The following is a 25,098-nucleotide window of genomic DNA, read 5'->3' on the forward strand; positions in this document are numbered from 1 at the left end:
TTTACATTCATATATTCCTCCAGGAATTTCCAGGAATGCTTTTCACTCTTCTTTAATGCAAAAATGAAGCTGTAGTTTATACTAACAGACGACTCTTAAACCGAGTTTTATAGAGCTCTGTTATTAAATGTTGCATAATTGTTGAGTATAACTTAGATATCTATAGATGTTTGCGCTTATTTATAATCATTCGTGTTTTAGCACAAGAAACCAAGAAACCACGAGAAAAGAAGAACAGTTTACACTAACAGGAACTGTATCTTTTCACTTGGTTCAGTCCCCCCTACAGTCATGCTGAAATGGTTTGTCCTTGCATATAAACGGTGAATCTCGTGCTGTCACAGCAGATTGTACTCAGCACTACAATGACATAAAACGGGAATGCTGCGATGGACAGGAGCACTTCAGAGGATGGACAGATGAAGTACGGTGTCTTTGCGTTTAGTTCACGTAGAGTAGCTCACACATGAGCTGACAGGCAGTAGAACGCTTCTAGGATTTAGTAGTAATTAAAAAAAAGTTGTTCTCCTTTCTCTCTCAGTGCTGCTGTTGACTGGAAACAGCAGTAAGATGCTGCCTTGGAAGAAGAATAAGTTCGACCTGATTGAGGAAGACAAGCAGTCCAAGCAGAAGGGCTATGCGGTGAGTCTCAACTACTCGGCGCTCACCTCCTTCGCCAAGTCCTGCCCCGAGAGCGCACTCAACAGGGTGGGCAGCATGTTCAAGTCAAAGAGGAAAAAGCTGAAGATCACCAGCGAAGATCCCACGTACACGGTGCTTTACCTGGGGAACGCTACCACGATCCAGTCCAAAGGAGACGGCTGCACGGACGTAGCGGTGAGCAAGATCTGGGGCAAAAGCGAGATGGGCAAGAACGGCACTAAGATGAGGCTGACCATCAGCTCCCAGGGCATCCGCATGGTGCATGTGGATGACAAGGCCAGGAGACCGGGACACTTGTACTTGCTGCACCGGATAACCTACTGCGTCGCGGACCCGCGGCTACCCAAGATTTTCGCTTGGATTTACAGGCACGAGATGAAGCACAAGGCCGTAATGCTGCGCTGCCACGCAGTGCTGGTGTCCAAGCCGGAGAAGGCAAAAGCCATGGCGCTGCTGCTGTACCAGACCTCGGCAACAGCCCTGGCTGAGTTTAAAAGACTAAAGCGGAGGGACGATGCCAGGCACCAGCAGCAGCAGCTCATAGGGGAACAAACCATCCCCTTGGTGCCTCTCAGGAAGCTGCTGAACGGACAGTGCTACTACAAACCCCCGGTGGAGCGCAGCCGGAGTGCACCAAAATTGGGCTCTATCACGGAGGACTTGGTGGGGGAGGAAGAGGAGGAGAAAGCAATGCACTTTGAGTGTGAGGACATTCTGGACACGGACAATGATTGTGTTGCCAATGGCAAACAAGAGTTGACTCAAATTATTAATGACTTGGGAGAGATGAGCATAGGAAACGACGTGCAGACGCTGAAAGCTGACCTCAGAGTCACCAGACTCCTCTCTGGTGAGAGCACAGGGAGCGAATCCTCTATAGAAAGCAACCAGGAGCCGCCACCACTAATCAATGGCTTTGATGAGGTAAAGGTGCAAGAAACTGCCTAAAAAACTTTGCGCATTTCTGGGCACCTGTAGCGCACCGTTCTGTTGAGCCACGATGTCTCCTTGAGAAACAGTTACAAAGTGCTTGTTTGACATGTGCCACTGAGACTAATAATTGAGAAGACATAAACGTAATTTGGGGGCAAAACAGACAGACAGTTAGGCTACTGAACTAAGTTAAAAGATTGTGTAAACAAAGAAAAAAAAAGGCATACCCATTTGAGAGACAACTTTAATGGCAAATTCCCAGCGCGCCTCAGGGCGCACGGCACTAATTCCATCTCTTTTGTTTAAGAGGATTTGCTGTAGCATCGAGCTTGTTTACTTGACGTTTTTTTTCCTCACTTGAAAATGTCATGTTTCTTCTGTAACATGCTCCAATCATCAAGATCCAGAAGCTCCCAAACATTCCTTAAAAAGCATTTACAAAAGCAGATTTGTTTTCCATCAGGCTTCCTTTACAATCCCCATCAGGGCGCCTGCTCGTCACCTTTTTATTTCTGCACTGTTGCGACTTCATTGAAGTATTATTTTGACTACCATGTACATACGTTTGCTGGTATGTTGTCTGAAACATAAGTGTCTTATCTTTGCTGTGCAAAAGAAAAAAATACCTTTTATGTATTAAGATGTAAAGTAAGATGTTTTAAGTATAAATATGTTATTTTTTAAAATATAAATATATATGTGGTTTGTTATGTGAAATTCAAAGAATTAGCAATAAAAAAGGAATTAAATGAATGTTTTATGTGAATTAATGCTGAAATACAAGTAGGACATCTTTTCTTTCAGCACTGTCTGATATGAGCGGGTTTACCTTGGGAGGCTCAAAATGAGGTCAGATTTGCACTGCTGAATAAAAGTCACATGGAGGCTTAAAAAGCACAACCCTAAACTTCACATCAATATTATCTGTTACCACCAAGCTATTGGTGTGACTGTAAATGGGTATTTCATTTAATAGCCTTGAATTGATCTTTATCCCCGACCACCACCACCTTTTTTTTTTTTTTTTCTTTTTTCCCAAATTGCTTTCAGGCTGTTGAAGTTATTTAGTTAAGGTACTGAAGGCCCATTCATTGTAGCTGGCCTCAGGGAAGGCAGGCCACACATACAGACGTCACCGGTAGCACAAGCTGTGAGAACATCACATGGCAGAAGTAGCACCAGAAGTTCTTCAGCAGCATATTCTAGCTGGTATTTACTTTTACATCAGTTTGCCTTTATTGAGCGACAACAGATAGAATTCAGAGCATTACAGATTTATATGCTGCAATATGTGACGGGTATATAGACTCATGCGTTTGAGTCACCCGGTTCATTTCATTCATATTTGCTCAGCTCACTAAAATCAGATAATCTACATTGTTCCTTTGGTGTGTTGCTAAAGTGTCACCTAAATCAAAGTGTGACTGATAAAAAGATGGAGTCACATCTTTTTCTTAAAGGCACAGCACTCAGCCTAACATGTAACACTCACAGAAGCAAAGACACAAAATCACCTGATGTGATCTGTGGTCAGCGAAGGATATGACTGGGCCAGCAGTTCTAAATGTGGAAGATGTGTTACTAAATATCACCGTCACTTTCATTTTAGAGACAGCAGCAGGCCCACGCTGATGCCACACAGCTCTTCCCAGTGTTAGCCAGATCGGCATATAAACTCAGAAGCACAGATACTGATGCACGGATGCCATCGGTATTGAGGGCCTGCATGTGAGGGTGAACACTCTAGTCCCATGGAGCATGCTCTGGAGGAACAGCTCTCCATTCTCACTAATGACACTGGTACTGTTAGCGAACACAAATGGGACAGAGTGAGACACGAGGAGCAAAAACCCAAGCTCTCCGTGGTATAGAGGTGGTCGATTGTCATATGGACAGATAGGAACATACAGATGAAAAACAAATAAAGGAAGAAAGAGAGAACTGCTTCGTGTATTTCCGTCAGTGGTTGGTGAGTCATAAAACAAGCTTTCCAGTGTCTCATTATAAATTGATGTGCTTTCAGGGGACACAAATACACACACACACTAAATTGAGACTGTGGGTGCTTTATTTGTGGTCTGTGAAACGGTGAAATAGGAACAGAGTACAGAAACCCATATAGTTAGTTTCTCTTCCTCATGCAATCTGATGGGCTGCTTGCACCAGCTGCACTCTCATGGAAATCACCTGTTACTCTGCAAAGACACAATGACATCATGTGCCCAGCGTCATGTAATTAGAGAAGACGCAGCGTTGTGACCACAGAAACACACGAGACGGAGCAAAAGGCCATTTGTCTGACGCTCCTGCCTTTTGCAGCTGCTTAGTCTGCTTATGGATGTCTGGATGTTTCTCTCTGACCTACATTCTCACACAACCATTCTTGTGTTCCATCTCTCTTATAGCAGTTGTGCTCCCCGAATCTCCCAGGTTACCTGGAAATCAGCCACTTGTGAAGCCAGCCCTTCCGCACAATTAAAGGCTTGAGAGTCTTTGTTCACAGCAAGAGGTTGTAGGACACGTTTCACACTGCCAAGGGAGAAAGCTGAGCTTCTGATTGTTTAGAGGAGAGCTAGCAAAAAAGTCTTCTTCATGTTCACTTGCCACTTTTTTCCTTTGAACAAGCACTCAGGTGTTTGACCTACCAACTATTATTATTATTATCGTTATTATGAGATGCTGAGAGTAAATGTGATGTCCACATATGAGGATGCAGGGTCTCAGTAGATTAATGGCTGCTGTTCTTTTCACACGTTACAATATGCAAACATGTATACTGTAATGTGCAGATTTTATTATAATAGTATAAACAGAAGAAAATGGAGGCATGGACTGATGTTCTTTTTTGGACAGATGATTATAATAATTGAAATGTCATTACTCTGTCTCAGGCAGTTAAAGACAGTTTAACATAACTATCTCAATTCACTGATTCATTTTTGTTTAACCAAGAATTAATAGCGGGGAGGTTAACGCATTTGCCTAACAAGGAAAAGATCCCTGGTTTGAGCCCGGGAGGAGATATAAATCTCTTTGGGAATGCACCAGGGATAAAACAAATCTTGAACAAATCAAATGTGTAGAGCTACCTGCTGTGTTGACCCTGTGTGAACAACAGAGCAGCCGAAATTAGCTGCCTTCTAATCAGAAAGTAGAGATAGAACACCTCTCTTGAATCCTGGGTGTCCTCAAGATAAGCAGCATGAACCTGACGTGCCCTTCGATAGTGGGGGAAGCAGGATTCTCAGTGGAAACCAGCACAAGCAGATAGAGACCATGCAAACATACAGCCTGCCTGCGGTCAATCCCCAAAGTCTCTGTGGGGGACCAGTGTTAACCACTCATATCTGCGACCAAAATGACCAAAAAAAAAGAGCCTTTTTAAGGCTGCAGCCTGCAATCATTATCTCAGTAAGTGTAATAGGATACTGGAATATTAGTTACAAATACCCCAAAAGTAATCAAATTGTTTGATTTGAATGGTGAATGGTACAAAATAGAAAAACATCCCATTTATTATCACACAAAACAAAGAAAGTTAAATTATTAGAAGTACAAGGTCATTGTAATTTAAATAGTTCCAATAATCAAAATATTTTTTTTTTTTGTCAATCAACTGTTTGAATAATAGACTTATCAACAATTTATTGTCTGAAGTATTCATCTTATTTACTCAAGTGAAATCAGATTTCCTCATTATAATATCAGTTTTTTGCAAGTCTGCATCAGAGTATAATTTGAGTAAAAGTATGAAACAATTAACAGATGACAAGAATGCATCCCACAAGAGGGAACCTTACATGTGTTATATTACTGTAAATTATACACAGTTTATACAATTATTATCACTGATGTGAAGCTGTGGAGCTATTCGTAGCTATACTATGCATTGTTAGGTGGTTTAATCTTATTTTATAAACCCAGATTTAGTTTTATGCATAAAGTAAATGCAATGCCATGTAGCACAGTGAAAAGCACATCATTATTTCTGACAGCAGAACCACAAAGTAGCACAAAACTTCCAAATATCTGACTAAAGTTGTTTTCCAGCACTGTATCCAGAAGTGACTCACAGGGTTCAGTGGGTGCATGACATGTATTGCTCTCTGCAGCGGTAGAGTCAGCACATGAAAGCCCTTCATCAAAATTGATCACTCTATAATTTACTGGGATAATGCAGTGCGTGTATAATATAATTTAATGTTTACACCTTTACCCCCAGCTACTCGCAGACAAATAATAAATGGACCTGGCAGTTTGGGTCTGCATTGAAACACACACAGAAGAGCAGAGCTTCCCAATTATCTGCTATTTGAATGGCACCGCAGGCCATCCCTGTACCAGATCACCACCGATGCCAGACCGCCACACGGCTTAATTTTGAACCACGCTACAAAATCCATTCATCTATAATGCATGAGAAGAGCTGGGAAAGCATCAGCGCTGTTAGATAGTGGGCCTGGATCTGATTACACCAGCGGCGTGAGAGACGTCAGACGGGTTGAATCAGAGCGCAGAGCCATGCTGACCTTTGCTTGCTGGTGGAAACACATGAACGACATCTCAAGTTTTTGCGGCAGGGAGGAACATGAGCCGTCGTGCCCACAGCTCATTTTTAGCTGTTGCATGTAGACTGTATCTAAGAACTGCAGGCAAGAGACAGGGATCTGGATGCATGAGATTACTATTTGTAGTACAAGGGTGTATAATTATCACACTCTTCAATTACAGCAACCACTACTGAAGGTCAGGATGAGCACAACATAAAATTAGGTGCAGTGGGCACTGAGGCAGAGTTGTGGCAAACTTTGTTGGTCTGTTTTTGGACAAGATGATGTGTTTTGACTGCCGTATTTACAGGTAGACAATGTCAGATAGAGTCAGTGTCCATTTGCATCCATGGCATGTGCAGGATGATGGCTGAGTGTGTTAGAAAGGTAGACACAGATAGACAACAACAGAGAAAGAAATCTACTGTCATGATATTGTCATATCTCATTAGTTTGACTCTGATAGCAACCCTCCAGGAGCTGTTTAGATGTGTGTGCCTATGCATGCAAGTTAACCCAGTGAGTTAGCACTTTTTGGTCTTTGCCCAATTTACAAATGCTTTATGTTTTGACTTAGTGTAGAAGGGGCAAAGACAGATATGCTTTAATAAATATTTGAGAACCTGGATGCATTATAGTGTGTTTGGATTATATAGCCCAAGATGAAGCACTTACACTAAAGCTCATCCAGCTGCAGATAACAGCTGATCTCAAAATCATTCCACATCAGCTGAATGCTCAGCAAAATATGCAAATATCCGATTATCTGAGATTAACTTGACAGCTGTGCTGTTTAAGATCCGTTAGCCTACCTACAGTTACTGTCTCGGCAAGCTGCTTTGCAACCCACGTCCACTGCAGCTCCTCCTTTACACGCTGTCTGACTTGATTGTAGTCTTAAATAGCTGCTCTGTTCTGCAGAGGGGTCTTGCTGCTTTTCTCCCCAGCTTAAACTTGTTAGATATTCATGTGCAAATTACCAAATCAAACCCATACCAGCATCACAAATGGAAAGAATCTTCTTTTGACTGAAGTCAATGACTGAACTTAGAGTTTAGTGCAAACAAGAGGCTGCAAGCCAATACTTTGGCACAGTGGAAATGCTGATATGTCCAATAAATCCAGCTTGCAGGCAGAAAGGGCATTTGAGGATGGCGGGAATCTTGGTGTGGGTATTGTTGTCATATTTGTGAAACATTGTGTAGGAATGGTGATCTCAGTTGTATAGTTGGATACTTGGTGGTAAACACTGTTTGCACGGGAGAAAAGATTTTGCGTGACTCATTTATTTCTCTGAGAAACGATCTTAACCGCTCCATCCTTTGCTCACCACATGCACTGCTGCAGGTACTATTATTTCATCTGCACCCTGTCATTCAGCCTCAGATAAGATTCCAGCTTACAGTTTCCTCTGTGAATTGTACATGCTCAGTGTCTCGCATGACACTTCCCAGTTGGTCTCCATACAGTCTGATCATGTAATGACCCGTGTCTGTATCTATGCACCGAGCCCCAGGAGGCCTTGAAACTCTAGATCTCGCAGTGTCCCATTCAGCCACCGCTGCTCTTGTTTTCCACTTGCTCCAACACAAAGGCTCTGCCCCTGGAGAGCCACAGATTTCAGCAGGGTTATTTTGGTCTTTCCGTTCACAGGGAGGAAATGGAATAATAACAGAGGACAGGGAGAAAAAAAATCACGGGGTGACCCTCAGACAGGCGTGCTGTCAGAGCAGAAAATCAGAATCCAGTATGAGATTTGTGAGTGTTTTGGGTGTTTTAATGAGATACACATCAGTGTGGTTTGTGTGGAGGGAGGTACATCTACCCCCCACTGAACTCTTGCTTTTCTCTTCTTTTATGTTCACTGAACAAAGAGGATGGTGAGTAGGTTTTGCAAAACTTCATTCACCAGATACTGCAGACGATTTTTCAGGTCTCTCCAAATATGAGGAAACTATGGTGAAATCCACATGGGTAGTTTTCCTGTTTCAGATCCAAGCAGGAAACAGGTGCAGTGTCCAAAATATCAGTTCTCAGGCTTTGTCCCATAGGACGCACATGTGTTTTTGTGTGGATGCATGCACCTGTGAGTTTTTCGGCTTTTATCTGCTGACAGGAACTCTTCAGGCACCAGTGCCATATCAGTGGAAGACAGTGCATAAATGTATTTATATGTTTCACGCTCACCTCAAAGCGTAAAGGTCTGAGCCCTAGCTGGATATTTATGAATACCTGTTATCTCAAAACCTGACATTTCATTATGAAAGCTCCAGCCCCCTTTGTGCTGAGGTGTTCGTTCTTTAAGCTGCACATAAAAGATTCTAAAAAGTCTCCCTGTCGGAATAAACAGTACATGGGATTTATTTGTAATTATCGATGCAATCCATTGAGTTTAAAAAATTATTCTAATATCAGTATCTTCAGATTAAATTAGCTAGTTCTTGCTAATGCTAATAAAATCCAGTTACACATCTTGGGGTAATTAAGCCCAGGGGCGTAATTTCCAGGGGGGGTTAGGGGGGTCATGACCCCCCCCAATAATCGGACCCAACCAAAATAACCCCCCCCCAATAAAATTATGAATTATCTTGCATAAATAGGCTGTTGATTTTCTTTACTCATTTCAGGTATTGCCAGCAAAATCGTTGCATGTTTAATCATCTGGGAATTTGCCCAGATTTATTTATTTATTTAGACAGAGATCTTGACCCCCCCAATGTTCAGCACATAGTTACCCTGATGATTACGCCCCTGACAAATACAATAACAGCATCTTTTTACAATGCAGTGTTGCAGATTGTTGTCCAGATCCACGGAGTTCTGCTATCCACCATGAGGAACCAAAGGATCTGCTGGAGCATCTTTGTTCATGATACCACAGGACACACCTCTGGTCCTGTGCGAAGGATTAGAGCTGTTTTAAAAGTACAGTGGCAACAGGCAGGTAGTTTCAGTGTCATGGTTAGCCCGTATAGTTACTCATGTTTTGTAATCTGATCATTCAAAACTGATTACATGTGATCTGTAAATACCCATCACCACTAATAGATCCTGAGCTCTGTGTTTAGATCAATTCTTTGCAGTGCATTGTGTTAAGGCATGCTGCCACCAGGTATCGACAGGGAAGGGCTGTCAGATGGGATCATTGCCTCTTCATTTGACATCCAAAAGGATCCTATAGACAGCTCAAAGCTGATCAATACACAGCCTGGGCGTGCTCACAGGTCTAATGGGTTTATTGTCTGTCAAGATAAAGGTGTCATAAATAAAGGACCTGATGCATAGGGGTAATATATGCATACTCAATTTACATCACTGACTATTGACAAAATATTAGAAACACTTTCACTTTTTGGCATCATATAGTAAACTGTCATCATTAGTATCAATCTTGGGACCGGGGGAAGGAACGCCTTGCTCACAAGCACATTCCAAGTAACTGCCTTTCACCTACATGCATCAGTTTGATGCCACAAGTTTATGGGGTTGAGTCCGTTTGTAATCACTAACCTCTTCACCCCATTCTCATGATCAAGAGGTCAGAAGATACCTCATGAATAGAGCGTCATTAAGTATCTCTGCTGTGGGCACACTGCCCAAACCATGTGTCTGCAAGAAGGAAGTGCAGAAAACTGAGTCTTTTGTTCACAGAAACTCCAGCAATGAGTCTCTGTTGTCACTTTGACTAGAAACCAGTCACATGAGAAACTGGGACTAGTATAGAGGGCCACATCATTAAATTGAGCTCTCCAAAATAGTCCCAGTTTCTCTTTGAGCATCTTGAGAAAATTAATTGCCCAGGCCTGGCTTAATATTGCACTGAAATAAAAACAAGTCGAATGCAACATAAAGCCACAAAACAGTCAGGTGATATTGTAAACTGTGCTGTGCTGGTTTGTAAAGGCTGATGTCAGAATGTCACACGGATTTTGGACTTCACATATCGAGCCATCAGAAAAGCGCTCATTGCTGTAATTGACTCATAGTCTGCTTTCCTTGGTGGCAGGAAATTGACTGAGAGTGTGGGTGTAGCTTTCCTAGTAATATTATCATTTCACCTGTTAACCAGAATAAACAGCTTAGCAAAGACAAAATGAAGTGATTGCAAACTGCGTAGTTCTTTGAGAGATGTGAGCAGACTGGTAGGGTGAAGGCTGCGTGCCTTCACTTTCTCTCTCCCTGCAGGGCTTGGACCATGCTTGACAGTGATGTGACATGTGAAACTGTAAACAGACACAACCCTACAAACCTGATGATGCAACCTGGCAGCACTGTCAGTAAAATTCCCTGTTTGTGGTTCACAGTTTCTATTGATTGATTTCTTCAATGTAATGTCAACTACAACTAATTTAACTTTTCTATTTATTTTTCATAATTAAAAGCTCATTAGAAAAGAGTGATGTCAGATTATGTGGTTCATATCACACAGATACACCCATTAGCACTGCTTTCCAGGGACTACTTGTTACAAATAACTCATACTGTGTACATGACCCCTACAGCGAGGGGATGTAGTAGCTATGCTGAGCTGTGGGGGGCATTTTCTGGCATAGTTTGAAACCATCTGTCCCACCAGTCTCTTTCAGGCTGACAAATAATGCCCAGATCCATCGGATAAGAGATGCCACTAAATGGAAGTGACTAAATGTGTATGAAATCCATGTGAATCATATGGTATGGTGTTTGAAGTCTCGAGATCTCTACTAAAACTAACAGCTTTGGGAGATTATGTATGCTTATTGCTCTCCACCATCATCAAAACACCAGTGTGCTTACCTATGTACTTATAGCTGGTTTATTTTTTTGCACAGCTATTATTATAAATAGGAAGGAAACAAAAATAAAGAGCCATCATATGAACTCATACATTTTATATATTGTTTAGATTCTAGTTCAGAAGACTCCATTCTTCTAGCAGGTAAAAGAAACCTCGTTTTGAGTCAGCAGCAGTCCTTTGCTGCATCACGGCACATCAGCAGTGTCGACATATTCCTAACCAACCACGTGTGGTTAGCCGTTCAAGATTTAGCCAGATGGCAGCTCATCTCTTCCAAGCCTCTTAAAACCTCTTAAGACAGCCCATGAGCTGCAGGAAACAGCAGAGCAACCTTTCTGGACTTCGATGGCTAGACGGTAATCTCACCACCCCCTCCCTACAACGCTGTCTCCATGGAATTAGCATGTCGTCAGGTCTCACGAGCCACACACAGTCTAGGAAACGCACAGTGCCCTTGCCTGTTGCTATGTCCAGTTTGTCACTTGGCTTGGCCAGCCTGAAGGTAAACCTTAAAGCCGCAATACGTGAATGTGAGCTTTGACTTGGGTACGTTGCCAGTAAACGCAAATTTTACGGTTTTTTATAACTACAGTTTCAGTATTACTGTTGAAACACTGAAGGGCAGCCAGGGTTGTAATTCATCATCCCATGAATACGTTTTTTCTTCATTTTATCACCTGTTGTAGCTGCCAAGAACACAAAACTCCATCACTTCCTCTTCATCAGGGGATTTTTCATGTGAAAGAGCAACCTCACATTGTGTGCTTAGACCAGCAAGTTTTCTTTCTGAAAAGGTTGAACTTTGTCTTTTATTAACTGGTAGAAGAGAGCAGATTTTCACTTTAAAACTATTAGACAACCAGCGCATACCATTATAGGGTGTCAATTTATCTGTGGGCTCATTTAAAATGCTTGTTGTTCTCTACAGTTTATCATTCAAAGGCTTTTATTGTGTGCCAAAAAATTCACGCGGCAGAAAATGTACTGCTATTATAGCACAGAATAAAATGTACTATGTTTAGCTGGTGCCACACCCAGATGAAGATTAAAAGGATAATTGTGTCCTAGGACAAAAACACAGCCTGACTGAAGGATGCAAACATGCAAACCAGACAAGCAAGCCGGGAAAAAAATGCAGGTGGCTTAAAGCTGGCTAGAAAGACAAGTCAGTCTCCGTTGAGTCACCCGTGCACATTTTTATAGTTTAAACTTTGCATGGCTACTGAATGGCATCAGGAACTGGACCTATTTATTTTGGAGTACACTGAATGCAGCTACGCATAACGCAACTGCTGTTTGGTTAACTGCACACTGATTCAACACACGAATGGCCTGAGGATAAAAACTCCTCTTGAGCCTCTCTGGCTGGGATGGGACGGGTCCTTCAAAATCTGAGTTGCTCTAGTCCAGCATCTCTTGACGTAAATGTCCTGTAGGGAAGGGAGAACAGTCCTGCAGCAGCGTTCTGCCATACAGATCACTCTCTGAATAGCTTTTTTTATCCTTGACACAGCTGTTTCCATACCAGGATGTGATGTTCTGTGTGAGGATGCTGTCCACAGCGCCTGTATAGAAAGTCCTGAGGATCACTGGAGAGACCCTGAACTTCCTCAGTTGTCGTAGGTGCTACAGGCACTTTACACTCCTGCTAAGTATGTTAAAGCACTCATTAAGCTGAAAGGCTTTATAAACCCTTGGGTAACATTTCAACATTTTATGCACAGGATCTAACACACCTTAAACACATACAAAGTAATGAGATTATTCAGATTTCAGAAACCGTCAAGTGTGTGTGTTTGCTTAAGAAACGTTGTGTAAAGCACATTTATGCAAAAGTATGATAACAAACAAGCCAGTGGCATTCTTGCAGTGACCTTTGCCCTTCCTGTGGCATTCCTGTCTTGTTTTTGTGTCGGCTTCTGCAGATGAATCATCCTTCTCTCGATCACGAAGGTCAACGAGAAATTCTAACTGTTGATCTCGGGCTATAGGCCTGTTCGGGCCAACAATAGGAAACATCTCCGGGTGCTGTTTGATCCCAGCCTGTCGTGTTTTGACGGCGACAGCCATATTTATGTCGCCAGTCCTGCTCGCTGCCCTCCGGGTTATCAGTGTGGAATAACTGGCTTCCTACGGTTGCCTAAGTGAATGCGCAGAAATAATTTCCTTGGCATGTGATCAGCTATGAAATTTGCAATTCTTTTTCTCTGTGTGTGTGTGTGTGTGCATAACCTCCCATTCGGCAATTTCTTGATGCTCAAGAGCTTACTTGCAGAAGGAGGTGACAGCTGTTTGAAAAATGAGATGCAGACTTTGACAAAATGAGTTCTGAATAAAAGAAAGGAGAAATTATTGAAGTGATCAGCTGTTGTGGTTGTTGTGTGTAGAAAACACAAGTATCAAAACAGTTATTTACCACTTCTTGTTTACCTTCCTTCTTTGTGACTCTTTCCCACTTGTTATCCATCGGCACAACAGTGTTTTTTTCCTGTTGTCTCTCTGATTGTGTCCTCTTCAATTCTATTTGCTCTCCATGTTCTTTGTTTATCATCCTGTGCCTGAGATCCTGTGTTTTGTATGGCAGTCAACAACAACACCCTATGTGTTTGTGTGTTTTTCCAGGTTTCCATACAGGATGATAAAGAGAGAGTGGCAGCTTAGCTGTTTCAGAGAGCAAGCCTTCGTCATTTCCTTCCCGTTTCCTTCATTTCTTTCTCTGGTCTCCTGCTGCAAACTGCCCCCTCCTTCCTCCACCTGGAAATGCACACACACACACACACACAAAGAATTTGAGATGCTGCACAAACAAGCTCATACAATCCTTTTCTCCACACATATGCAAATGCTTTTTGAACATAAACAAAAGCACACAAACACAATGCAGGTGCATGAGTTCCACAGAAACAGCTGTAAGCACCCTCTAATCCAGCCCTGCAGCGGCGATCTACATATACAGCAGATTAATATTCGTAGATACACCTCGACATGCAAATACAATATATAGCACATTTTAAGCGGTTTGTTTTGGGTTTATATTTGTGTCTTTAGTTTCAAAACAGTGCTCGGGCAAACTGCACTAAATTTTCAAACTGTTTTAGAATCACATTACACATAACTTTTGATTTACGTAAGCATACTGTGCATTTATGTGTCATTAATCATTTTACAAGTGAGATCACTGAGTTTGCAAAGCTGAGTCAGCGTATATTTAGTAATGGCAAAAAACCCTGCAGACTTTCAGGTAGAGCGGGTTATAAAAGCTGGTCAGAATGGAGGCTCCTCTGTGATAGCTCAGCAATAATAAATGAATGTGAGTAAGTGCCCCCTGTTGTGACGCTGCTAAGCAAAGTGCCACTGAACAATAACAAGAACTGTCCTCTGCGGATGGATTACATACGACCTCTTTTGTTGTTTCAGGGACAAGTTTATGTAGCAGCAGCGCTCAGTGGGAAAGATCAGCAGAACGTCAGACAACCAGTTTGCTTAACTCACGTACAGCTTTAGACGTGGGAAAGCAGAGAAACTGCGGTGCGCTGAACTGGATAGAGAGGATAAGCACATTGCTCTGTAATCTCTGAGCTCGTGAAAATGAAATTGACAGGTACCATTGTTTGCTCTAATAAGCAAATGGTGCTAACTGCATGTGACAGGAATGCTCCCAGTCAGGATTCTTGTGATTAAATAGGATTGTAGTTCTCTGTGTGTGGGTACATGTGAAAGTATGCCACGGTGCAGTTTTTGGTGTTCGTCTTTGTGTAAAACAAGATAGTAAAAAAGACAGAATTTTACTGTTGCATGCTATGAGACCTAGTTTATGCATGTATGTTTATATATATATAATTATATATATAGCACCAAATATTAGAGTAAGTTTGTTATTGTTCATAGGTCACCCCGGGACACGTCTTACCCATCCTATTCCAGGCCAAAATAAGAGGGGCGGGGTTAATACAGCCCCCACTCTGTCCCATTTTTGCTTATTTCTGGTGTTTTTCAAAAAATTCCCACTATCTTTAGATAGTTTTCTTTGAATTTTTCTCAAATCTTGTTGCGATCTGTCTGCAGAAGAGTCACATGCCTCCACCCACCTGTCCACCTCAAAAAAGACTGGAATGCAAAGTAACTCATATCTGGCCTCTCTGAAGAATTTGGCTTTCCTCCAGTTGCCAGGGAGAAAGAAAGATGAAAGATCAAATAAATGAGATATATGTTTGAATGGAGAACAAAAGAGAGCAAAAGGTACAACAGAAACTGAAGGTGGTGAGAACGCAAGAGGTAAGCAGGGAAGTCAGGACTAGGGATGGGTATCATTTAGGTTTTATCCGATACCAGTGTCAAACCGGTACTTTGGAAATGGTGCCGGTGCTTAAATGGTGCTCGAACTGGTGCTTAAAGAATGAAGAACACAAACTTTGTCCAAAAACCTCTCATGTTTAGCCGTTTTTTTGTAAAAAGATAACAATCTTAGCCTTTTCTGCAGCTATGGGGCATATATGGTATCACTCTTGGCTGGAAGCAGTGCTTAAACAATGGAAAAAACACAAACTTTGTCCAAAAACCTCACATGTTTAGCTGTTTTCCACTTTTTCTTTGGTCATTTTAGCCTTTTTGGCCAGGGTGAAGGGAGTATCTGCCATCAAACAAGAAGACAGCCGCATGTAATTACGACGGTGTTCGCTAGTTCACCTTACATGCATTAATTTAATAACGTGGTTAGCCTACTCAACGTAAATTACACACAGACAACATTAAGCTACTCACGCAGAGAAGAACGGCTGCTGCTGCCATCATCATTTCTGCTACACTGGCAGGGATAGGGACCAGGACTTTCCTCTTCGGGTTCTTGGGGGATGTTGCTAACTCCAGGTCCGATAACAGGCACCACACCGCAGTAGATGTGCTCGGTGTGACGTCTTGCAACAAGCTATCAAATACGGTGCATTTTTCGGCTTTTAAAAAAACGCTATGTGTCACCAGGTGTTTCATCAGATTCGAGGTGTTACTTCCTTTGCACAGTAACACCTTAAAGCACTTGTTGCTGCTGAGTTTGCATCTTTTGCTGTGAAGTACAGCCAGACTTTGACCGCTTCGCCTTGGGCATTTTTAATCTGTAGCTCTGCTCTAAAAGAACGTACGTACCTGGACCCGCCTACTATCCTTGGAAAGGTAAAATTACTGGCTGGAATCCAAAGTGTGTGACATCGCAGGAAAAAAAAAGCACCGAAATAAAGCACCGAAATGTGCGCTGCTTTTCGGTCTGGTTACCATTTATGTCAGAACCGGTGCCATTGATACCGGTACCCATCCTTGGACTTGGCTGGCATAGCAGTTGAAGTGGTGCTTGCAACTTAGAAATGTCATTCTAAGCGAACGAAGGGAGTTGAAGGCAGCATCGGCATGTTGGCTGCTCGGATTCTTACCAACAGTTTGACCCTTCACTGGTCCGCATATTGCTCCCCTAAATATAAGTCATCTGATCTCAGCTTGAAGTAACCTTCCCTAACTACAATGCCAATGTAACAGGCAAAAAACCCCTACATTTATTACCTGGCACAGGTCTCAATAGTTGCCAGGTTTAGCTAATGACTTAGCATTTCAAATGTTGTATCTGATGTTAGCCTGCTGATGGAGAGTACTATAATTAACAACCGAATTGAAAAAAAACCCCCCACAACAACATATGGGTTTGATAAAAACAGACTCCATAACCAACGCTCTCATTTAGAGCGCTGTGGTGTACCAGGCACACAGAATCAGACTGTACTATAGATGTTACCCATCCATTACTGCTTTACACATCTGCTGACAAGCAAATGAGCACAGCCGAATAACACCAACACGCTTAACTTTAATGAGGTTTCAAGGAACATCATTATCTACAGTCATTTGGCAAATTCCCTGTATTCTGCCTGGCCGATTCTCTCTGTATCTAACCTGAGAGGGAGCCAGAGACGATAAATATAATGCAATACAGAAGGTGAAAGTAGGTCAGAAACCCCATCTATATCAAGTGTTGCATATGCAGCAACACAATTAAAAACAGCTGCAGCAGCAGTGTACATGAGAAAGTGAAAAAGCCACATGCTAATGTGAGATTCAGCCCCCTCCCCTGAGAATGAATGTTTTTTTTTTCACTTCTGAATATGGCTGCGAGCCATTTATCATAACGTTAATAAACACTTCATGGTCTAAAGCATGAAACGACAAAGACATGACATGCACGTGTAAGTGCAAGTACTGTATGTTTCTGACAAAACAAACAACCCGAAACTCTGTGTGTATATCCAGCACTGGTGTAAAAATAATGATCAAGGGCCTGAGGTGGGCTCATTGGCGTTAAGCAGAGGCCCAGCAGAGACTCTCTTATTTCAGTGGCAGAGTGGGAAACATGGGCTTAACGCAAAAGTCAAGCTCAGTACTAAAAACACACGAAGCTGACTCTGCCCAGTACATAAGCAGCATGGTTAAAAATAGATAGCAACAGTGCCTCTGAAGCAGCGAGCAGACAGCCTCTGAGCTTCTGCCTCTGGCTGCTGTGTGAGAAGAGAAAGAGGGGGCGAGGGTTTGGGTTTAGGTTTGGCAGAGCGTAGTGGGGTAAGTGATTTCTTCATCAGCATCTCCCTCTTCTTCCACGACACGAAAGGGGAAGTGGGGATAATTCATCTTCAAAAACAGAAACTGTCCCCTCACAAAAAATGATTAATAGTTTGTACACGCAATTTTCACGAGTTATGACAAATACGTTTTGAAGGAAAGTGGCCTCTGGTGGCCGTTTGAATGAGACTGTCAGAAAGTACAACTACAAATGGCACTGCTGTCGTCGTCTTTAGCCACAGCAGAAATTGGATTAAAAAGCATGGATTTCAACACAAGCAACATATCTGTGTTTCACTTACAACAAATAGTAAGTGAAACACAGATATGCTTTCTAGTCTGCTCCATCAACCTCCTAATTTCAGCTTTTTGGCATTTTAATTCCAATATTCAGTTTTCTGAAAATTAAAAATTGACCTTGATGGTGGTTTCTTTCCTTCTTTCCTACTTTAGCTTTTGGTGTTTGGTGTTGCAGATAACATGGAAGGCATCCAGAGCAACTAGGTGTTCAGCTCAAGGACACTTAGACTTAGACACATCACCAAACCAATCAATATATCCAATCTTGCGAACAGCACCGGCCCCAGCAGGTTACTGCTAGATTTATGAGAGAGAACATAGCAGACAGTTACGGCATATTTGTGTGAGGGGGATTTTTTTTTTTTAAGTGGTTATCATTGTGTAAAAGCAACAACCCGACTGCCACAGAACCTTTTCTTTGAGGTTTAAATGATGGATTTGTTGCTTCTCCAAGGTTATAGCAAATCATGCTTTTAGTACAAACACTCAACAGATTTGCTGATTGCCTCAAAACACTGGCACCCACAGCTTCCATGTGAAAATGTGAATAACTGTACACTTTTCTCTGTCCTTTGATCTATACACTATGTATAAGTTCACTGTTTAAACAGAGCTTACAGAGGTGATACAGTATGACCAAGTTCAGCTGAAGTAAAAGTTTTCTTATTTTGGTGATAAGAAAACCATCATTTGTCACATTATTATCTGCAAAAGTGAGATATTTGAGGAATTCTGTTATTTGAGCTTTCAGGCTGTGAAAATGGAGAATTTCCTCGTGTGAAAAAAAGGCTGGATGGATCTGTGAGGACTGTCACTCAGGAGAAATTTAAGTTGGCGTGACTGACAGGCCAAAAATGATTTCTGATCAGGTCATGACACTGAATGCCTACAGCCAATCAGAGCTCGAATATATAGATGGAAATACTTACAGTGACACATTATAATGGTCTTAATTTGAGTTTTATGAATCCCTGCACTGTCTTGTATCCACTGGTACATATCTGCTCTAACTAAGCACCTTTTTCTTCACGGCTTGTTTACCTAGTCATACACACATGCATACCAGAGCTGTTTTCTACGCCTTGTCTAACATTCATGCACACCCTCACACTATCTTGCATCATCCAGGGATCACACTACTGCCGACCTGCTCCGAAATCATCGGTCATTTGTCATCCTGTTCTTCTGACTAACAAGGGAACAGGCCTCACCTGACCATAGATATACTTCAGTCAGTCAATTGGCCAATGACTTTCAAGTCTATGAAAATGGGGGACTGTGTATAAAAGTGGCTGTAATTCCTAAAACCCCAACAAACCCTTGAATTAAAGTCTGCATTTCAAACGGTGGTGCACAGAGACAGAATTACAAAAATAGTGTTTTTCTCCAAGAAATTATGGACTTACCAATATAATAGCATGCACTTTAAACTGCATGTGTGCCTACCTGTGTGACTTAATTTGTGCTAGTGTGTGTTTATGTTCTGTGTGCTTGTTTCCCTTTTGTCCCTGATTGTTTGTCCCCTCAGTTCTTCCCTTCATGCAATAGAGACGTTGGAACGCCGCAGCCTCCCGGCTCTGAACCGACACTTTCACCGAGCTGTGATTTATGTGCTGGAATGAGTGTCTGTGTGCTTGTGAGAGCCTGAGAATGGCGGGAACATTAAAAACAAATAGAGAGAGGCGGACTGAGACAGAGCAATGTGCTCACAAACATATAAAGATTCGCACACACACACATACGCACACACACACACACACACACACACACTCTCCAGCATGCACGGACAGGAAGTGAGATGGATAAACAAGCGTCATGGCGGATGGCAGTGGGGCCAGAACAGAACACCGCACTGAAATGTTTTCCTTGATTTAGTGACCTGCACTCTTCAGCGTAACCTTTGACCTGCCTCCAAATATAGAGTGAGGACATTTTTTCCCCTTTCTTCTGTTTTTTTCAAAGCTTGTCACAAAAGAAAGGGAAAGCACAGAACCTCTGCCAGTCCATGCACAGATACTGAGTAGATTTCCATTTTATCACACGGTCCTCTGCTGGTGCAGCAAGGTATCATATGTGCTGTACCATATAATGTAAAACTGGACAGAATATTTTTATTGGGAGGATAGAATTAAAGCTCAAAGATGACAGGGATTTATTCATTTACTTGAGATTTTAGGAGAGAGCTTAAATCTTTAACGACTAGAAAGAAAGTTAACGCACTAATTTTTGTGAAACTTTGGATAGTGCTGTGTCTTTGTTTGAAGCAATACACTTGATGAACGAATGCCTGAACAAGGAAGCAAGTTTGTGAACATATTAAATGAGTCTCGGAGCTAACAAACAGGAAAACGGATAAGAACATGTGTGACCGTCTTGTGTGTTTTCAGTCTAAACGGCAGGTCTTTACACTATTGTTGAAAGCTCTGCTTCGCACCAGCGGACGAAAATAGATATCATGACACTGTAAACAGGAACCAGAAGAGAGGTTTTGTGTGTGTGTGTTTCTGTAACTTCCTCTATCCTGATATCTGCCACCTTTCTCTCTCTGTCTCGTTATTACTCCTCATTCATCAACTCTTACACATCACTGTACCAAGTGTAGATAATGAATCAAGCATCATCAAGCATGTTTTTGTGTGCCTTGACCTCACAGCCCCAGGAGGGTCACACCGACTGAGGACTGCAATGTCAGTTGGAGGTGGCGCGGTACTCTTCAGAATCTGAACATCCAAAAAAAGCAAAGGAAATAACAAAAAAGTAAACTTCCACTCATATTATGTGACAAGATAAGACAATTACTGTTGGGAGATTATTAACTGGTTTTAAGGATTATTGCAAAGAACTCATCTATTTGCACAAATGCAGAAACAGGGAACAGAGATTCCTGGAAAACAGCCATGAGGGAAGTGTGAACGAGCTGTAAACACTGACCCCCTCTGTTTACTTTAAAACTCTAAGCGGACAGTCTTATCCACAGTGACTTCAAAACACGCAGCAGTAGAACAAACTGCCTTAATTCTGTTATATCTGGCTTTCGGATTGGGATAATTAGTAATATTCTTAAAACATTAAGCATTTATTTATTTTTAAAATTAAGTTTTATTTCTTTTTAAAAAGGCCAAAAAGGCACTGCAAATGTAAAGCTCCTCATTGTGGATTCATAGTTCTGTGTTTTATCTTTGCCACAGGTATGTCCTAACTGCAAACCCCTCAGATACCCTACAAATGTTCCCCCATCATAACCACTCTACAAAGGGTGAATCTTTTGTTTTTAATGTGCACTTTAAAAAATTTTTTTAATAATGCCATTACTCTCATCCTTCAGAGGAAAAAAACGCTTCTCCTGTGTCCACAGTCTTATTGCACCCACAGTTATTGGCCATATGTGAGAGCAGGGACACAAAACAACCTTCATACTGGTTGTTTTCATCTTCTCACTCAGGTTTGACTGCAACAGACTGGTACAACAGCCACAAAGCACCAGAAAACCAGAGCCTTTCACTTTGAGATGGTAAATCACATCCCAGCTGCTTCATACTTAACCGCTAACCACACTAATATAAATTTGTGGTTATCGTTCAATAACGTCAACAATAAAGCCACACTGTCAAAAATAACAAAACAAAAAATGTGATCCTGAGACCAGACACCCTCCACCTCTCTACCCTGGTAGTTACTCTGTGTTTTGTTTTGATAGTCGTCTATCTGGCCTGTTTTACCAGATTTACTTCCTCTCATTTACCTTGATTAGCTGTGTCTTGTTACTCTGGTCTGTCCAATCTCCCCGATTAGTCCTCAGCATGTCTGTGCATATCTTTGTACTTTGTCTTGTATCTATTTATCTCTATTGTATGTGCAAAACAGCTGTTTTGGATTTCCCAGTCTCTTTGTATTCATGGATTTTGCTCTTTAGTCATGGACTTCTGTATTTGACTGGTTTCCAGTTTAGCCAGTCTGCCTGGGAATCGTGCATTTGAATCTATTTCTTGCCTACCTGTGACAGCCCCTTGGTTTTGTTTAGAAATGATGCCCATTAAAACTCATGAACACCATCAGTGACAAGCGGTAGCACTGGTGGAGTCTAATGCACTGCTTTATTTACATGTTACACAATTAGCAGGAACACGTGTCTGTGCAAAACACCATTACGTTAAATTGAAGGCATGCTGGTGTTAGCAGATATATTATCATTATATGTTCAGACACAAATCCCATCCTTATATGAATTATCCCTGAAACTCTGTAAAAGTATTCTTTTAATCCAGTACTTAACTACTGATAAAAGTAAAACTAATTGACAAACAGTGTGCAGCATTCTTCACATTTCCCCCATGCCACTGTATACTAAAACACATTTCTAAATTACATCAGCACTAAAAGGCTTATAAAATACGCATGAGAGGAAAAAATTACATTCATAAAAGGTTCGAGTTACAGAATCATCTTGTAACTCAGGAGGTAAGACAGCAAAATAAGGAAGTGTTAAATAAAGTGTCACAGAACAGGAACAAGCTTTCGTTTCATGGACTTCAACGAGCACAGTCACCTGCTGAAAGTAACAGTTTAAAAATAGTTTTTTGTAGATGACTGCCAATGCATTAAAATGGTTGGTTACTTAGAAAATGCATGTTTTAAAAGAGGAAGTAAAACTTACATTAACTTGGAGTAAAAACAAGTATTTCCTTCCCTCTTTACTTTAGAGCAGGGGTCTCCAACTCCAGGCCTCAAGGGCCGGTGTCCTGCAGGTTTTAGATATAACTGTGGGTCAACACACCTGAGTCACATGATTAGTTTATTACCAGGCCTCTGGAGAACTTCAGGACATGTTGGGGAGGTCATTTAGCCATTTGAATCAGCTGTGTTGGACCAAGGACACATCTAACACCTGCAGCCCTCGAGGCCGGGAGTTGGAGACCTCTGCTTTAGAGAGTCAGCTCTAAATTTTGAAATGTGGTACAGTTATGAAGAACAAAGTGCAGGGTAACAAGTACCTTTAATGAAGTTTGACATTACCATCCATCTAGCTATCCATCCATCTATCTATGGAGCTTTAAAATATTCTAACATAGAATATTAAATTACTGTACAGTACTGTAAAGTACCTTAAGTACTTAAATACAGTGCTTGAGTGAATGCCTCGGGTTACGGTGCGGGGAAAGAGCTGTGCCAAGTTGACAAGTTCCACTCCCTTGTCTCCTCTCAGCATGTTTTCACATGTACAAAGTATTCATGCAAACACAGATACACCAACACACTTGCAAACATGGCTGTCGCCTGCCCCACCCAGAAGAGCTTGATCTGTGTCTGGCTCCTGTTCTGCATCCTCTTCTGTCTCTGCTGATTGAGGAAGCCTTAGAGGAGACGACACCATGAGCACTCTGCACCGACTTGGCCTGAATGTCTGGGCTATTTCCAGCCGCCGCCTGCGTGGCCTCAGGATGCAGCCCAGAGCAAGAAGAAAGAAAGCAGAGGATCCTGACTCCCGCTCTACTCCTGTCTCTGGCTGGTGTCCTCGGTGGCTCCGGAAAAGGGCCTCTGGAGGTGTTTAAATCTGAAAGACAACAACCTGGTGGTGAACCCGAGAGCTTTGTTTGAAACGACACAGTAATGGATCGCTGTTTTTGATCAGTTTCAGCACAAAGGGCCATTAATGTTACAGGATGCTGTGCGTAATAATATTGTTGGCAGTAAAGCTAACTCAGCATCTTTTTTTGTTAACCTGACAGGAAAATTTGTATCTTTTCTAAGGTCTGCTTAACACTTTCTTACCCATATTTTCACATTTGACTAATTTACATAACTTTCCTCTGCAAGTCTTCTGTGATATTTGCACACTTACACACCCACAGTCATACAGGTGTTTTCCTGGGTATGGGCCTTTCTTATTTGTTGTGCTCGCTCGTATTTTCCAGTAAACCTTGAGCTTTTGTGTCATATAGATGTTTTTCTGCTGCTGCCTTTAGCAAGCTTGTTCACATGACCAGCAAGTTCCCAAGAATCCACTCCTAATCTAAGATAAAGTGATATGTGCGTGTCTGGCTGTGTGTGTCACAGGCATAGTGTGTGCAGTATTCTTAGCAGTAGCTTGGTTTAAGTGGTTTAGAGCAGCAGATAAACCAAAGATAACAAAAGGTCCTGACTCCTCTTGCTATAAACCTCAGTTCCAATAATAGAGATGTTAAAAGCAATCAAGCCACTGGAGATACTGACCTGATAAGAACCCGAGAGATTTAGAGTGACAGAAATGTGAGAAACAGGATCATGTTCCTCACTTTCCCCCCAAAAATGAATGTTTTGCGAAACTTTGAAATTTGACACCTGCGACAATGACATGAAAAGCCAAGAAAAAGGAAATGTTCATCTTGAAAAGAAAACACATTATGGAAGCATGTGTTTCTGACGTCGACACAGAGAGAGCTGTAGGTGGTTCAGTCATATTTCTCACTAACACGACCGTTTACTTACTAAGAAAATTGCTCAAGACTAGAATAATTAATACTTAAGTAATAATATGAGTATTTTTTAGTAAACTGCTAACAATTATTTGTGACACCTGTTTCAAATGTTTACAATGTTCAGATCCTGGGATAATATGTCTCTGTGTTATTCCAGTTCCAAAGTCCCGCTGCGGATTATCTTGTCCCTGGAATTTTCTTGTATAGATGCAGTATTATGACATAACTTCAGCAAATCTTGAAAGTGCTCTTAAATTAAATAAACACTAAAGTGTTATTCAATAAGATCCAATGAAATCTCAACAGAGAACAGCCAATAAAACTCTATTGATATAAAGGTGACTACACTTATCTCAGAAGGTTCAGATTGATGGTTACCTTCTATGACGCGGTGATATTAAAGTGCTGAAGACCAAGCAAATCACATCAATACAGTCCAGACCGCGTGAGCGTGCAAACCCTCGAAAGTAAACGACCTTTTGCTTTGTCGAATTGTGACTCAAACAGTAACAGATTTCTGATTTAAAGCACAGAATTTAAAGGTCTCGACATTGGATTAGTAGCGAACAGACAATTAAAAATCTTTCAATAGTTCACTATAACCTTGACACAGAGAGCAGCAGGTGTTTAGTCATGATTGTGACTACAAGCCCCACCTTTCACTTACTAGGAAAATTGCTCAAGAGTAGATTTATACTTAGATAATAATGTCAGTGTGTGTCAGTAAACTGCTATCAATTATCAGTAACCATTAACTGTGACACCTGTTTCAAATGTTATGTTTACAATGTCTGAATCCCACCAAAGGATAACAGGATAACAGGTC

The 25,098-nt window shown here is 41.6% G+C and overlaps 1 protein-coding gene and 1 long non-coding RNA gene across 2 annotated transcripts; one reads left to right on the forward strand and one right to left on the reverse strand.

Moving 5' to 3' along the window:
- Positions 1–274: 274 nt before the first annotated feature.
- Positions 275–2,349, forward strand: fam43a (family with sequence similarity 43 member A). Its single transcript, XM_026194874.2, has 2 exons — positions 275–424; positions 542–2,349. Coding segments are annotated over exons 1-2 (1,071 nt in total). The 5' UTR covers positions 275–423; the 3' UTR covers positions 1,612–2,349.
- An 8,653-nt stretch (positions 2,350–11,002) lies between these two features.
- Positions 11,003–23,609, reverse strand: LOC113006933 (uncharacterized). Its single transcript, XR_003269825.2, has 3 exons — positions 22,472–23,609; positions 13,354–13,677; positions 11,003–13,251 (listed from the first exon to the last, which is right to left on the reverse strand). It is a non-coding gene; the product is annotated as an uncharacterized LOC113006933 (long non-coding RNA).
- Between the last annotated feature and the right edge of the window lie 1,489 nt (positions 23,610–25,098).

The sequence above is a fragment of the Astatotilapia calliptera genome, chromosome 15 (genome assembly GCF_964374335.1).
Source record: "Astatotilapia calliptera chromosome 15, fAstCal68.1, whole genome shotgun sequence".
NCBI lineage: Eukaryota > Metazoa > Chordata > Actinopteri > Cichliformes > Cichlidae > Astatotilapia > Astatotilapia calliptera.